The sequence below is a fragment of the Oncorhynchus clarkii genome, chromosome 13, assembly GCF_045791955.1.
Source record: "Oncorhynchus clarkii lewisi isolate Uvic-CL-2024 chromosome 13, UVic_Ocla_1.0, whole genome shotgun sequence".
NCBI classification, from domain to species: Eukaryota; Metazoa; Chordata; class Actinopteri; order Salmoniformes; family Salmonidae; genus Oncorhynchus; species Oncorhynchus clarkii.
The window spans coordinates 62,400,388-62,417,348 of NC_092159.1; the positions used below are offsets into that span (position 1 = coordinate 62,400,388).

The 16,961-nt window shown below is 46.5% G+C and overlaps 1 protein-coding gene across 1 annotated transcript; it reads right to left on the reverse strand.

The window, feature by feature from the left end:
- Positions 1-262: 262 nt before the first annotated feature.
- On the reverse strand, positions 263-16,289 carry LOC139365227 (mitochondrial dicarboxylate carrier-like). The gene is made up of 11 exons (XM_071102726.1): positions 15,813-16,289; positions 13,190-13,309; positions 10,672-10,786; positions 10,177-10,225; positions 8,159-8,200; positions 7,999-8,042; positions 7,819-7,889; positions 7,617-7,709; positions 6,309-6,386; positions 4,757-4,813; positions 263-1,973 (listed from the first exon to the last, which is right to left on the reverse strand). Exons 1-11 carry the CDS (start codon positions 15,900-15,902, stop codon positions 1,872-1,874), a joined length of 861 nt encoding a protein of 286 aa, XP_070958827.1. The 5' UTR covers positions 15,903-16,289; the 3' UTR covers positions 263-1,871.
- Positions 16,290-16,961: the final 672 nt, after the last annotated feature.

Genomic DNA, 16,961 nt, shown 5'->3' on the forward strand with positions numbered 1-16,961 from the left:
AGAGCCAGCTAGACCGAGGCAGAGCTGCAGGTTAAATATGTGGGATGGCAAATTATCAACACCATCTGACAGCAGAACTCTATATAGTGCACACACACTGCAAAACCATATCCAGACGACCCCCCCCCCCCCCCCCCCCCCACCCCCCCCCCCCCCCCACCCCCACCCCACCCCACCTCCCACACACACACACAGGAATTAGAACACGGTCTTACAGCTGAGAATGTTGGCAGAAAAGGAAATAGAACCACAACATTCAGCATCAAGTTTGAAAATCACCTCTGAAGCTCTCTACATTTATTATAACAACAAGAGAAATTAAAGGGACTTGACTATCCAGGTAACTAGGTGTTGCAAGCTGTCCGTCACTGAAGTGTTGATCCAGTCCAGAGATGCCAGTGTTTGAAAGAGTTGGAGAACTATGAAATGACATCAGTGGGTAATGTAAAACAGAGAACATTAAAACGCAGCCAGACACCTAACCTTGTGGGAGACTTATACAGTCACTGAGTACGAGAGGGAAAGCTATTACCATATAGAACAGAGGCAGGCAGGAGGGAGGCAGACATTAAATCATCTCTGTAACAAGCATATTTATGGACATATTGGTATTGATCACTATACAGGTAATCATTTATTCATCAGTCCATTCGTTAGCCCAATGAAACATTATTCCGTGCCGTTGTCGTTTTGACAGTCAACGAAACAGGAAGTAGCCATCATCAATGTAAAATATGTCATCCACAATACAAAAAAAAACATATGGACCTTCAGCAGTGGCGTGAATAACAATAACCTCCACATTAAGTGGCACGCTCCCATACAACCAACCCACTGATACACGTTAAGACCTGGTACAGCGACCGTGGCCGTCTGCAGAGTACGCCTACATCATAACCACAGTGTAACAGCGCCCTCTAGCAGCCATTACCATAACTAAAGACATGTGGGTCAAGGTTCATTCTACAGAGGCTGTTCCATGTTCAGATGGATTACTTAAATCGGTATCCCAAATGGCAGTCTATTCCCTCTATAGGGCACTGGGCTCTGGTCAAAAGTAGTGCACTACATAGGGAATAGGGCACTGGGCTCTGGTCAATATAGTATTCCACTATATCCAGAACACCCCCTTCAGTCAGTCACTAGTCTGTATCCAGAACCCCCCCTTCAGTCAGTCAGTAGGCTGTATCCAGAACCCCCCCCATCAGTCAGTAACTAGGCTGTATCCAGAACTCCCCCCCCCCCCCTTCAGGCAGTCACTAGTCTGTATCCAGAACCCCCCTTCAGTCAGTCACTAGTCTGTATCCAGAACCCCCCTTCAGTCAGTCACTAGTCTGTATCCAGAACCCCCCATTCAGTCAGTCACTAGTCTGTATCCAGAACCCCCCTTCAGTCAGTCACTAGGCTGTATCCAGAACCCCCCATTCAGTCAGTCACTAGTCTGTATCCAGAACCCCCCATTCAGTCAGTCACTAGTCTGTATCCAGAACCCCCCATTCAGTCAGTCAGTAGGCTGTATCCAGAACCCCCCATTCAGTCAGTCACTAGTCTGTATCCAGAACCCCCCATTCAGTCAGTCAGTAGGCTGTATCCAGAACCCCCCATTCAGTCAGTCACTAGTCTGTATCCAGAACCCCCCCCCTCCTTCAGTCAGTAACTAGTCTGTATCCAGAACCCCTCCTTCAGTCAGTCACTAGTCTGTATCCAGAAGGTGGGGTTTAGGATGGGGGAGGTTGCAGGTGGATTAAAGTTTCCTGCTCACATAGAACAGAGCAGGGAACAAAGGGAATGGGCGTGGCCTGGCAGTCCTGACACAGAGGTCACATTTCAGACTACTCAATAGGTGATCAGGTGGTGACCCCTGACCCCTCTCAGGTGACGATCCTGATGCCGCAGCAGGTTCTGAGCTGCTCCAGGAAGATGAACGTAAGGACCGTGTGAGGGATGAGACGGATGCCTGCTGGAACCAGACCCTAAAGAGGAGAGAGACCATAGGTTTACCAGTCTGTATGGCAGGTGGAATTAAAGTGGTGTTTTTTTTCAAGCTGAGCATTGTGTTTAATGTAGAGACCAGCTCTCCTCCTAGAGGAGCGACTGGGAGTTAAGGGCTTTGTCTTCAGTCTTTAAAGTGGTGCACTATGTGTGTTTTTTCAAGCTGAGCATTGTGTTTAATGTAGAGACCAGCTCTCCTCCTAGAGGAGCGACTAGGGGGTTATAAGGGCTTTGTCTCCAGTCTTTAAAGTGGTGCACTGTGTGTGTTTTTTCAAGCTGAGCATTGTGTTTAATGTAGAGACCAGCTCTCCTCCTAAAGGAGAGACTAGGGGGTTATAAGGGCTTTGTCTCCAGTCTTTGCTGTGACACTCCTGATTCAGGTCAGTCAATGTCATAAACCCCACCACAGACTGTGCGATTGCAGCCGTTTCATACAAAAATGTTCACGTCGTGGGCAAATTCTTCGGCGGTAAACGATTGTCGGATGTCTTGGCTCGTTCAGTGTGACAGGGGGGTCTAGGTCTGCTGATTCAGTACCACTACGTCTTGGCTCGTTCAGTGTGACAGGGGGTCTAGGTCTGCTGATTCAGTACCACTAGGTCTGCTGATTCAGTACCACTAGGTCTGCTGATTCAGTACCACTAGGTCTTGGCTCGTTCAGTGTGACAGGGTCTAGGTCTGCTGATTCAGTACCACTAGGTCTGCTGATTCAGTACCACTAGGTCTGCTGATTCAGTACCACTAGGTCTATGCTCGTTCAGTGTGACAGGGTCTAGATCTGCTGATTCAGTACCACTAGGTCTTGGCTCGTTCAGTGTGACAGGGTCTAGGTCTGCTGATTCAGTACCACTAGGTCTTGGCTCGTTCAGTGTGACAGGGTCTAGGTCTGCTGATTCAGTACCACTAGGTCTGCTGATTCAGTACCACTAGGTCTGCTGATTAAGTACCACTAGGTCTTGGCTCGTTCAGCGTGACAGGGTCTAGATCTGCTGATTCAGTACCACTAGGTCTTGGCTCGTTCAGTGTGACAGGGTCTAGGTCTGCTGATTCAGTACCACTAGGTCTTGGCTCGTTCAGTGTGACAGGGTCTAGGTCTGCTGATTCAGTACCACTAGGTCTGCTGATTCAGTACCACTAGGTCTGCTGATTCAGTACCACTAGGTCTGCTGATTCAGTACCACTAGGTCTGCTGATTCAGTACCACTAGGTCTTGGCTCGTTCAGCGTGACAGGGTCTAGGTCTGCTGATTCAGTACCACTAGGTCTTGGCTGGTTCAGCGTGACAGGGTCTAGGTCTGCTGATTCAGTACCACTAGGTCTTGGCTCGTTCAGCGTGACAGGGTCTAGATCTGCTGATTCAGTACCACTAGGTCTTGGCTCGTTCAGCGTGACAGGGTCTAGGTCTGCTGATTCAGTACCACTAGGTCTTGGCTCGTTCAGCGTGACAGGGTCTAGATCTGCTGATTCAGTACCACTAGGTCTGCTGATTCAGTACCACTAGGTCTGCTGATTCAGTACCACTAGGTCTGCTGATTCAGTACCACTAGGTCTGCTGATTCAGTACCACTAGGTCTTGGCTCGTTCAGTGTGACAGGGTCTAGGCCTGCTGATTCAGTACCACTAGGTCTGCTGATTCAGTACCACTAGGTCTTGGCTCGTTCAGCGTGACAGGGTCTAGGCCTGCTGATTCAGTACCACTAGGTCTGCTGATTCAGTACCACTAAGTCTTGGCTCGTTCAGTGTGACAGGGTCTAGGTCTGCTGATTCAGTACCACTAGGTCTTGGCTCGTTCAGCGTGACAGGGTCTAGGCCTGCTGATTCAGTACCACTAGGTCTGCTGATTCAGTACCACTAGGTCTTGGCTCGTTCAGTGTGACAGGGTCTAGGTCTGCTGATTCAGTACCACTAGGTCTTGGCTCGTTCAGCGTGACAGGGTCTAGATCTGCTGATTCAGTACCACTAGGTCTTGGCTGGTTCAGTGTGACAGGGTCTAGATCTGCTGATTCAGTACCACTAGGGGTTGGCTCGTTCAGCGTGACAGGGTCTAGGTCTGCTGATTCAGTACCACTAGGTCTGCTGATTCAGTACCACTAGGTCTTGGCTGGTTCAGTGTGACAGGGTCTAGATCTGCTGATTCAGTACCACTAGGTCTTGGCTCGTTCAGTGAGACAGGCGGTCTAGATCTGCTGATTCAGTACCACTACGTGCGGTCGTAGGCGCCGACAAAGTTCTTTATCGTGCAGTGTGGCTGGTGTTACGAGCCAATCCCGGTGACTGACCAATAGGAACACGGCCGGCACATGAGTAGGCACACAATAATATGATTATTGTGAATAGTCAGATTAATATAATAGTTTGATTTAAACGTTTACATGCTTTGTATACTTTCAGTTTGTCCCGAACTCACTTCTCTCGCGCTAACGCAAATAATCTACCAAAAAAACAACAATTCCTATGATTTACAGCGTTAAATAATGAGAACAATATTTATTGTAAACAAATGTTTCATTTTGTCGTCATAACAAGCTTGGCAGCAACATTAAAAGAGTACGCCTACAACACTGAGAGAAGACACCAATCTGACAGGAGTTCCTGATTTGTATTATCCCTATAAACTCCAGCTGGCAAGCAGAACCAGGTGTTAAATTAACTAAATAACAACATCCTGCAGGAGGATGGCTCTCAAGTAGAAGGGGTTGAACACGCTGGTTTAAGGCTATGTCAACTACGCTACTTTATTGTCAATGATATTTAACAACAGTTACCTTGTAGAAGGCATTGGGTCCCAGTTTAGCTGTATCTCTCACACAGTGTAGCAGGCCCTGGAACAGAAGAAACACAAACACTAATTTACCCTCCGGCCCTTATTTGCCCCCCGGCCCTCATTTGCCCCCCGGCCCTCATTTGCCCCCCGGCCCTCATTTACCCTCATTTACCCTCCGGCCCTCATTTACCCTCATTTACCCTCTGTCCATCATTTACCCTCATTTACCCTCCGGCCCTCATTTGCCCTCCGGCCCTCATTTGCCCTCCGGTCCTTCATTTGCCCTCCGGTCCTTCATTTGCCCTCCGGTCCTTCATTTGCCCTCCGGTCCTTCATTTGCCCTCTGTCCTTCATTTGCCCTCTGTCCTTCATTTGCCCTCTGTCCTTCATTTGCCCTCTGTCCTTCATTTGCCCTCTGTCCTTCATTTGCCCTCCGGCCCTCATTTTCCCTCCAGCCCTCATTTGCCCTCCGGCCCTCATTCACCCTCATTTACCCTCCGTCCCTCATTTGCCCTCCGGCCCTCATTTCCGGCCCCCCCCCCCCCCCCGGCCCTCATTTGCCCCCCCCCGGCCCTCATTTACCCTCCGGCCCTCATTTACCCTCCGGCCCTCATTTACACTGATTTACCCTCCGTCCCTCATTTACCCTCCATCTCTCATTTACCCTCATTTGCCCTGTGTCCCTCATTTGTCCCCCATCTCTCATTTACCCTCCATCTCTCATTTACCCTCATTTGCCCTCCGTCCCTCATTTGCCCTCCGTCCCTCATTTACCCTCCGTCCCTCATTTACCCTCATTTGCCCTCCGTCCCTCATTTGCCCTCCGTCCCTCATCTACCCTCATTTGCCCTCCGTCCCTCATTTGCCCTCCGTCCCTCATTTTCCCTCATTTACCCTCATTTGCCCTCATTTACCCTCATTTACCCTCCGTCCTTCATTTACCCTCCGTCTCTCATTTGCCCTCCGGCCCTCATTTGCCCCCAGGCCCCCAATTACCCTAATTTGCCCTCTGTCCCTCATTTACACTCATTTGCCCTCCGGCCCTCATTTGCCCTCCGGCCCTCATTTACACTAATTTGCCCTCCGGCCCTCATTTGCCCTCCGGCCCTCATTTGCCCTCCGGCCCTCATTTGCCCTCCGTCCCTCCCTCCCTGACCATCAACAACAGAACTGTCAGAGCAATGACAAGCAGCAGCCTGACAGATAAAAGCCTCCATGGACCTGACGACATCAGAACAGCAACACAGAGGCCACAGGTGGAGAAGGGTTAGATTTACTGAGGTAAAAAAAGAGTCATACCAGTTCACAGTGATATCCCTAAACAACATCTACACTGGCATTGTCCTCAGTCCTGGGGAGTCAGAACCCACCGTGAATACACATGTTAACTCTATCCCTGTAGCAACACCCCTGATTCAATGAATCATCTAGCCCTTAACTAGTTGTATCAAGGGTGGTACAGTGTTAGGCTACAGTCCTGCAAATACCTAGGACTGGAACTGACAAGCCCTGATCTACAGTACACACACACACACACACACACACACACTTACCACATATTCCCCTTTTGAGTTCATCAGCCTGGTCTTCAAGACATCCAGTGGTTGGCACAGGACAGTGGCACAGCCTCCCTACACAGAGAAGCAGAGGGCATTATACACCACTAACCCACAGGTCCTGTCTCCACACCACTAACCCACAGCCCCCGTGTCCACACCACTAACCCACAGCCCCCGTGTCTCCACACCACTAACCCACAGCCCCCGTGTCTCCACACCACTAACCCACAGCCCCCGTGTCTCCACACCACTAACCCACAGCCCCCGTGTCTCCACACCACTAACCCACAGCTCCTGTGTCTCCACACCACTAACCCACAGCTCCTGTCTCTCCACACCACTAACCCACAGCTCCTGTCTCTCCACACCACTAACCCAGAGCTCCTGTCTCTCCACACCACTAACCCAGAGCTCCTGTGTCTCCACACCACTAACCCACAGCTCCTGTGTCTCCACACCACTAACCCAGAGCTCCTGTGTCTCCACACCACTAACCCAGAGCTCCTGTGTCTCCACACCACTAACCCAGAGCTCCTGTGTCTCCACACCACTAACCCACAGCTCCTGTCTCCACACACCACTAACCCACAGCTCCTGTCTCCACACACCACTAACCCACAGCTCCTGTCTCCACACACCACTAACCCACAGCTCCTGTCTCCACACACCACTAACCCACAGCTCCTGTCTCCACACACCACTAACCCACAGCTCCTGTCTCCACACCACTAACCCACAGCTCCTGTCTCCACACCACTAACCCACAGCTCCTGTCTCCACACCACTAACCCACAGCTCCTGTCTCCACACCACTAACCCACAGCTCCTGTCTCCACACACCACTAACCCACAGCTCCTGTCTCCACACCACTAACCCACAGCTCCTGTCTCCACACCACTAACCCACAGCTCCTGTCTCCACACCACTAACCCAGAGCTCCTGTGTCTCCACACCACTAACCCAGAGCTCCTGTGTCTCCACACCACTAACCCAGAGCTCCTGTGTCTCCACACCACTAACCCAGAGCTCCTGTGTCTCCACACCACTAACCCACAGCTCCTGTGTCTCCACACCACTAACCCACAGCTCCTGTCTCCACACACCACTAACCCACAGCTCCTGTCTCCACACACCACTAACCCACAGCTCCTGTCTCCACACCACTAACCCACAGCTCCTGTCTCCACACCACTAACCCACAGCTCCTGTCTCCACACCACTAACCCACAGCTCCTGTCTCCACACCACTAACCCACAGCCCCTGTCTCGTTGCCTTTCTAATGTGTAGACTGGACACTCACTGCGATGAGGCTGGCCAGGAAGTGAGTTAGAATGTTGTCTTGCATGGCTCCAGTCCCCAGAACCAGCTGCTTGGCCTGATCATAACAGGCCAGCTACAGAGAAATAAAATAGGAAGTTAAATCTAGCTGATACATTTTGGACAAAGACACACACGTTTACACCCCCCCCCCCCACAGACACAAACCCACCATAGGACCTTACCTGTCCAACAGTGACCAGTGCTCCTCTAGAAGATGCCATTGTGGCTCCAGAGAACAGCTTCTTCATTCCCTCTATGGAGAAATACTGTGTCATGAGTGCAACTGTGTCCCTTCGAATCGTCCAGTGACTTCAACCTCGCCCTGATCCCAACGATCCACCATCAATCAACCCTTTACTTACCCTCTTTCCATACCCGGAACAGTCCATCTAGTGCATGAGCATAACTGGAAGAGATGGAGAAAAACAACACTTATGAAGGTCAACATCTCTCCAAAGATGATCCTTAACAGCGTTATGTAAGGTATCATATTATTTTACTATACTTAACTCACATACTCACTTTCTCCTGAGTTCTAGTGGTACTTTAACGTCATTCTGCATTCTGGATCGGGGGGGAAATGTGTCAAGTATGAATGTTTTGCCCTGTACATTTGTTTACTGAATTGAAAGGACAGGCAACTCCAGTCCTCTGGGGCCTGATTAGTGTCACACTTTGTCCCCAGCTAACACATCTGACTCCAATAGTCAACTAGTCATGATCTTCAGTTTAGAACGCAATCAGTTTAATCAGCTGTGTTTGCTAGGGATGATGGGGGAACAGTGTGAAACCACTCCAGTCTCCCTGAGGGCTGTTGTCCAGTCCTGATCTATTGAATGGTTGAGAAGCCATGTAAAAATATTCACCCACCTTGGTGTTTTTTCTCTTTTATTGCCTTACAACCTGTAATTTAAATAGATTTTTATTTGGATTTCATGTAATGGACACAAAATAGTCCAAATTGGTGAAGTGACATTTTAAAAAGTACTTGTTTAAAAAAATTAAAAATTAAAAAAATAACGGAAAAGTGGTTTGTGTATATGTATTCACCCCCTTTGCTATGAAGCCCCTTAATAAGATCTGGTGCAACCAATTACCTTCAGAAGTCACATAGTTAAATAAAGTCCACATGTGTGCAATCTAAGTGTCACATGATCTCAGTATATATACACCTGTTCTGAAAGGCCCCTGAGTCTACAACACCACTAAGCAAGGGGCACCACCAAGCAAGGGGCACCATGAAGACCAAGGAGCTCTCCAAACAGGTCAGGGACAAAGTTGTGGAGAGGTACAGATCAGGGTTGGGTTATAAAAAAAGATCAGAAACTTTGAACATCCCACAGAGCACCATTAAATCCATTATTAAAAAATGGAAAGGATATGGCACCACAACAAGCCTGCCAAGAGAGGGCCGCCCACCAAAACTCACAGACCAGGCAAGGAGGGCATTAATCAGAGAGGCAACAAAGAGACCAAAGATAACCCTGAAGGACCTGCAAACGTCCACAGCGGAGATTGGAGTATCTGTCCATAGCTCCACTAAGCCGTACACTCCACACAGCTGGCTTTATGGAAGAGTGGCCAGAAAAAAAGCCATTGCTTAAAAAAATAAAATAAGCAAACACATTTGGTGTTCGCCAAAAGGCATGTGGGAGACTCCCCAAACTTATGGAAGGTATTCTGGTTAGATGAAACAAAAATTTAGATTTTTGTCCATCAAGGAAAACGCTTGGTCTGTCTCATCACCCCAAGAACACCATCCCCACAGTGAAGCATGGTGGTGGCAGGATCATGCTGTGGGTACATTTGTCATCAGCAGGGACTGGGAAACTGGTCAGAATTGAATGACAAGTAAATTCTTGAGGGAAACCTGTTTCAGTCTTCAAGAGATTTGAGACTGGGACAGAGGTTCACCTTCCAGCAGGCCAATGACCCTAAGCATACTGCTAAAGCAACACTCAAGTGGTTTAAGGGGAAACATTTAAATGTCTTGGAATGGCCTAGTCAAAGCACAGACCTCAATCAAATTGAGAATCTGTGGTATGACTTAAAGATTGCTGTAGACCAGCGGAACCCATCCAACTTGAAGGAGCTGGAGCAGTTTTGCCTTGAAGAATGAGCAAAAGTCCCAGTGGCTAGATGTGTCAAGCTTATAGAAACATACCCCAAGAGACTTGCAGCTGTAATTGCTACTAAACGTGGCTTTACAAATAATTGACATTGGGGGGGTGAATAGTTATGCACGCTCAAGTTCTGTTTTTGTCTTATTTCTTGTTTGTTTCACAAAAAATATTATGAATCTTCAAAAGTGGTAGGTGTGTTGTGTAAATCAAATGATACAAACCTCTAAAAATCGATTTTAATTCCAGGTTGTAAGGCAACAAAATAGGAAAAATGCCAAGGGGGGGGTGAATACTTTCACAAGCCACTGTATTCTGCATGTCATCATCGACATCTAGTGGACATTATCAACCATGGACAACTGCAATACAATTCTTAAAATATACAATTCAGTAATCTTATTTCTAGATTTGACTCACCTGACATTAACCATGTCTGCTGGGGTCCCAATGAATCCCCCGGCAAATCCTACAGACAGACAGACAGATATGAACCATACTGCTGGGGTCACTATAAATCCACAGACAAAGGTGAGAGACTTATACACAGTAGTGTGGTGACCTGTACAGTGCTGGCACCTTAATTGGGGAGGACAGGCTCGCGGTAATGGCTGGAGCGGAATTAGTGGAATTATATCAAACCGTTTCCCAGTTGTTTGATGCCATTCCATTTACTCCGTTCCAGACTTTATTATGAGTCGTCCTCCCCTCAGCAGCCTCCTGTGATGCGTTCCATCCAGCACGGTTCCAGCAACTATAGTGAATGTGTAATCTTGGCCCAGTTCGGTAGTGTGAAAAGTGTACGACAGAGCATTACAGAACTAATCATGTTGTCATTAGAGCCAGCTGGGTTTATGTCTGTGTAGCAACAGATAACATTGTGGTTAAAACACAGTGTGAAGACAGTGTGTGTACCTCCAACCAACCCCAGAAGGACCTTCTGGTAGAAGGGCATGGGACCATGGGTCCTGTCCTTCATCTGATCACTCACTGTCTCATAGATGGCGAAGCGGGACAGAGAATACGTCATCTGGGGGGGGGGGGGGGGGGGGGGACACAGAGATAATATTTTATTAATTCACCTTTATTTAACCAGGTAGGCTAGTTGAGAACAAGTTCTCATTTACAACTGCAACCTGGGCAAGATAAAGCAAAGCAGTCCGACACAAACAACAACACAGAGTTACACATGGAATAAACAAACGTACAGTCAATAACACAATAGAAAAAGTCTATATTAAAGGCAAATGGCATAAGGAGGTAAGGCAATAAATAGGCCACAGTGAGGACGTAAATACAATTTAGCAAATTAACACTGGAGTGATAGATGTGCAGATGATGATGTGGAAGTAGAAATACTGGTGTGCAAAAGAGCAAAAAAAGTCAATGAAACCCATATGGGGATGAGGTAGTTGGATGGGCTATTTACAGATGGACTGTGTACAGCTGCAGCGATCAGTAAGCTGCTCAGATAGCTGATGCTTAAAGTTAGTGAGGGAGATAGAAGTCTCCAACTTCAGGGATTTTTGCAATTCGTTCCAGTCATTGGCAGCAGAGAACTGGAAGGAAAGGCGGCCAAAGTAGGTGTTGGCTTTGGGGATGACCAGTGAGATATACCTACTGGAGCGGGTGCTACGGGCGGGTGTTGTTATGGTAACCAGTGAGATGATGATAAGGCAGAGCTTTACCTAGCAAAGACTTATCGATGACCTGGAGCCAGTGGGTCTGGCGACGAATATGTAGCGAGGGCCAGCCGACGAGAGCATACAGGTCGCAGTGGTTGATAATATATGGGGCTTTGGTGACCAAACGGATGGCACTGTGATAGACTACTCAGCAAATTGGATGTAGAGTGTTGGAGTCTATTTTGTAAATGACATCGCCGAAGTCGAGGATCGGTAGGATAGTCCGTTTTACTAGGGTATGTTTGGCAGCAAGAGTGAAGGAGGCTTTGTTGCGAAGCCGATTCTAGATTTAATTTTGGATTGGAGATGGTTAATATGAGTCTGGAAGGAGAGGTTACAGTCTAGCCAGACACCTAGGTATTTGTAGTTGTCCACATATTCTAAGTCAGAACCGTCCAGAGTAGTGATGCTAGTCGGGCAGGTGGGTGCGGGCAGCGATCGGTTGGAAAGCATGCATTTCGTTTTACTAGCGTTTTAGATCAGTTGGAGGCCACGGAAGGAGTGCTGTATGGCATTGAAGCTCGTTTGGAGGTTTATTAACACAGTGTTCAAAGAAGGGCCAGATGTATTAAGAATGGTGTCGTCTGCGTAGAAGTGGATCAAGGAATCACCCACAGCAAGAGCGACATCGTTGATATATACAGAGAAAAGAGTCGGCCCGAGAATTGAACCCTGTGGTACCCCCAATAGAGATTGCCAGAGGTCCAGACAACAGGCCCTCCGATTTGACACACTGAACTCTATCTGAGAAGTAGTTGGTGAACCATGCGAGGCAGTCATTTGAGAAACCAAGGCTGTTGAGTCTGCCGATGATAATACGGTGATTGACAGATTCGAAAGCTTTGGCCAGGTCGATGAAGATGGTTGCACAGTACTGTCTTTTATCGATGGCGGTTATGATATCATTTAGTATGTTGAGCGTGGCTGAGGTGCACCCGTGACCAGCTCGGAAACCGGATTGCACAGCAGAGAAGGTATGGTGGGATTTGGAATGGTCAGTGATCTGTTTGTTAACTAGGCTTTTGAAGACTTTAAAAAGGCAGGGCAGGATCGATATAGATCTGTAACAGTTTGGGTCTAGAGTGTCACCCCCTTTGAAGAGGGGGATGACCGTGACAGCTTTCCAATCTTTAGAGATCTCGGGTGATACGAAAGAGAGGTTGAACAGACTGGTAATAGGGGATGTAACAATGGCGGCAGATAGTTTTAGAAAGAAGGTCCAGATTGTCTAGATTTGTACAGGTCCAGGTTTTGCAGCTCTTTCAGAACATCTGCTATCTGGATTTGGGTGAAGGAGAAGCTGGGGAGGCTTGGGCAAGTAGCTACGGGGGGTGTGGAGCTGTTGGCCGGGGTAGCTAGGAGGAAAGCACAGCCAGACATAGAGAAATGCTTATTGAAATCACCGATAAATCCACGATAATCGGGAGTGAGTGTTTCCTCGCCTCAGTGCAGTGGGCAGCTGGGAGGAGGAGGTGCTCTTATTCTCCATGGACTTTCCAGTGTCCCAAAACTTTTTGGAGTTACAGCTACAGGATGCAAATCTGTGTTTGAAAAAGCTAGCCTTTGCTTTCCTAACTGACTGCGTGTATTGGTTCCTGACTTCCCTGAAAAGTTGCAGATCACGGGGACTATTTGATGCTAGTGCCACTGACTATTGATCATAGAGACATTAGAACATACAGAATATGACAAGAAGTGTATTTAACATAACGCTCTTGGAGGCGATGGCGGTGTGCGTATCTACCCACCTGTCTACAGAGGGAGGCGCTGAGGCCGCTGTAGAGAGCCAGAACACCTTCTCTCTGCACCACACTCATGGTCATTCCCACCATCCTCATCCTCACCTCGTGCTGTGTCTGGAGGTGCACCTGGAGGAGAACAGATATCAAAAACCAGGAAGTGACACAGTAGAGAGGAGTCAATGTCAATGTAAGGTTTTAGTATTACTGTTTAAAAATGAATAAATAGCTACATTGTGATGCTGACAATGCATAAACTGGAAGTCAAAGTTCACACAGAACAACAACAGTCAAAGACCAAGGTCTAAATGTTTACATGACTGGTGGACGTGATGATGTCAGAGTCCCAACTCCCACTTTCTCCACCACCGAGATAAGGAACCATCAAGAAGACTCAACACAAATATTACAACCAGTGAAGTGAACTGTATAATTCACTAGTATTAAATATCAGGCTAGTAGGAGAGCCGATGAAGTGAACTATTAGGCCTAATTCATAGAAACGTCATACCATTGGTACAATTCAGCCCATTTGTTATTTACGGAAGTCCTGAAGGCCAAGGAAGAAGAAAAGAAACGTAGAGTCTTAGAATAATCTGAACGACTTAGTATCTAGTCTGAACGACTTAGTATCTAGTCTGAACGACTTAGTATCTAGTCTGAACGACTTAGTATCTAGTCTGAACGACTTAGTATCTAGTCTGAACGACTTAGTATCTAATCTGAACGACTTAGTAAAAAAAATATATAATAACTAAGTCGTTCAAACCTGATACTAAGTCATTTAAATGAGATACTGAGTCAATTGAACCACTTACTATTTTGTTCAAATGACTTAATTTGTTCTTTGTCTAATTAGGCCTCATTTGTTATGCAGTGCCAGTTGTCAGCTGTGCTCGTCAGGCCGTTGTTGCAGCCATTCATTTACTGATTCCATCCATTGATATGATTATTTATCGACAGTTATTTGATATCCTAAAGCAGGGCTGCTTTTGGATGGCAGAGCATGTAATTGAGCCAACAAAAATCTCACGATTTTACAAATTTTACTTCAGATTTTGATGTTTACTGACGTTGCTCCAAACGATATGTTTTCTAATGGGGTTGATCCGGGTGCTCAGCATAGGAGGTTGTGTGTTCAATCCCAGATGTAGACACACATATACATATACATATACATATATATATATATATATATATATATATATATCATGTTTTAACCCTATCCAAAACCTTAACCCTTAAATTAACCATTTAGAATGAATGAAGAATGATGCTGAGCAGGAGGAGCAACCCATGCTGTCAAAAAACACTTCCTAATGTGATGTTTGGAGAAACGTGGATAAGAGTCAGAATCTGAAGTAGTCCAACTGATAGCTCTGATTGGTCCACTCACAGGCTCTGGCATTCAAACACTACTGAAGTAGTCCAACTGATAGCTCTGATTGGTCCACTCACAGGCTCTGGCATTCAAACACTACTGAAGTAGTCCAACTGATAGCTCTGATAGGTCCACTCACAGGCTCTGGCATTCAAACACTACTGAAGTAGTCCAACTGATAGCTCTGATTGGTCCACTCACATGCTCTGGCATTCAAACGCAGCTTTACCAAAAACAATCACATCATTCACCTGTATTTACCCTCCCCCAAAAAAGAATATGCTTTTTAGCAGCTAATGTGGCTATCTTAAAAGAACTACAAATACCATGATGATCTGGACCAGACTGACGAATCGAGACAAAGGTAAGAATCTCTGGATTAACTGTCTAATGTTAGCAAAATGATGCAATGAATAAATTGGCTACATTTCTTTAAATGGACAATTATGTGAACTGTCTTGTGCAAGTTTTAAATGGATACAAAACCTGTCAGCAAATGTGTCAGCCAGAAAAGACATGCAGAAACTTGTAGGGATTAGTAGTCTTGCATGAAGTCTACTTTGATGCTAATTAGCATGTTCAAATCTGAGAGTAAATAGAGGCGAATATATTGACAAAAGTCACCTTGCCCGAGAGAGAGGTTTACATGGTTAATCGTAACTTTATGCCAGGGTAAACCTACACGAAACACAGTACTTATTTTAAGTGATTCTAAAATCCCCCATGGGGAAAAATTCATGGTGGAATTTTTTTATTTTTATGTGTATTATGACGCCTCCACTGTGGGGCTCTATAAATGCAGATATTGACTACGCAAATCAAGCATACTTTAGTGGCAAAGTCAACTGCGCGCTGGGCTTCGGGACAGAAGCACTCATTGCATGTTTCATTACAATATCTTGCCTTGATCAGATCCCCTCTACATATCTTACCTTGATCAGATCTCCTCTACATATCTTACCTTGATCAGATCTCCTCTACATATCTTACCTTGATCAGATCTCCTCTACATATCTTACCTTGATCAGATCTCCTCTACATATCTTGCCTTGATCAGATCCCCTCTACATATCTTGCCTTGATCATATCCCCTCTACATATCTTACCTTGATCATATCCCCTCTACATATCTTGCCTTGATCATATCCCCTCTACATATCTTACCTTGATCATATCCCCTCTACATATCTTACCTTGATCAGATCCCCTCTACGTATCTTACCTTGATCATATCCCCTCTACATATCTTACCTTAATCAGATCTAAGGGGTGTGTAATACAGGCGGCAGCACTTGAGGAAAGTCCACCGAAATACCATCGCGACCGGCGTTTCTCCGACATGTTTCCAAGTGTCCTGTTGATTAATCAAACCCGAGAAACCTTGTCTGGGCCGTCTTGTGTTAGCCTATCCAGTGACACCTGCTTGGACTCACACTACCTTATTTCAACTCCCTAGCTAGAGAATTATTGGCATGTGTCAGATAATGTCCAAAACTGGTGACTGGCGATTGGTGGAAAATGTTTCCCGGTTCTTGCACCGTTCTTTCCGCGGCATTTCATACAAAACGCATGGCAAAACGTTGCCAATATTATATATGAAGACTGCTAGCCTGGTTGACGCAACTCACGAGTTTAGTGTTAGCAGGCTGCACCAAAGTATTTTAAACTAGTATGGACCTACTACGGAACGAACATACATCTAGACCAATGAGGCGATTCGATTCATCTGGCCCGGGTAAGCGTGTTTTCCACCGGGAGAAAGTTGATTGCATTCCTTTTGGAACCGGGCTGAGCCAGGTGCCCTGTTCAAAGCCCACGACTAAATCGTCTCAAAACAAAAAGTGACGTATTTAGCACGTGGAGTTAACAGTATTTGCACATGCAAAAGTGATTGCTTTTGAAAAAACGCTTCATCTGCCTTCCGAAAATTAGAACATATATTTAATGGAAAAGGGATGCATGTTTCTAGCTGATGCCAAATGCTGCATTGTGGACATGCTCGAGCTGTGCAGATGATTGCCATAGACCGGTGCCCCGCGGTTCAGCATAATCGAATCTGCCCGGTATCTCGTTTCGCAACAGCTGTGTTGAAGTAGCCATTCAAAAGCCTCCCTAGTTACACAACTACTCCTCTAAGAACCAAACATCTGATTTTCTTTCTATATCTGATCTTTTTTATCTGACTGTCCACACTCAGTTTTACATCTGACCCATGTCAGATGTGCGCATTTTCATCTGACGTAACAAACAGACGCCATGCTCATTTCAAATCACCAAATGTCGGGGTGGTTGTCATGATAATGGCAGGTCGTGAAAACAGATCAAAAGAATCTGATCTGAGCATCCAGACAGAGATCACATATGGAGGATAGGGTTTGTATCAGGGTTGAGATCCACTTA

Coding starts and splice junctions, on each gene's coding strand:
- LOC139365227 (XM_071102726.1), bottom strand. CDS start 15,902: ATGTCGGAGAAACGCCGGTCGCGATGGTATTTCGGTGGACTTTCCTCA. Junction 7,710..7,818: donor CACTGGTCACTGTTGGACAG/GTAAGGTCCTAT, acceptor ATTTCTCTGTAG/CTGGCCTGTTATGATCAGGC. Junction 4,814..6,308: donor ACTCAAAAGGGGAATATGTG/GTAAGTGTGTGT, acceptor CTTCTGTTCCAG/GGCCTGCTACACTGTGTGAG.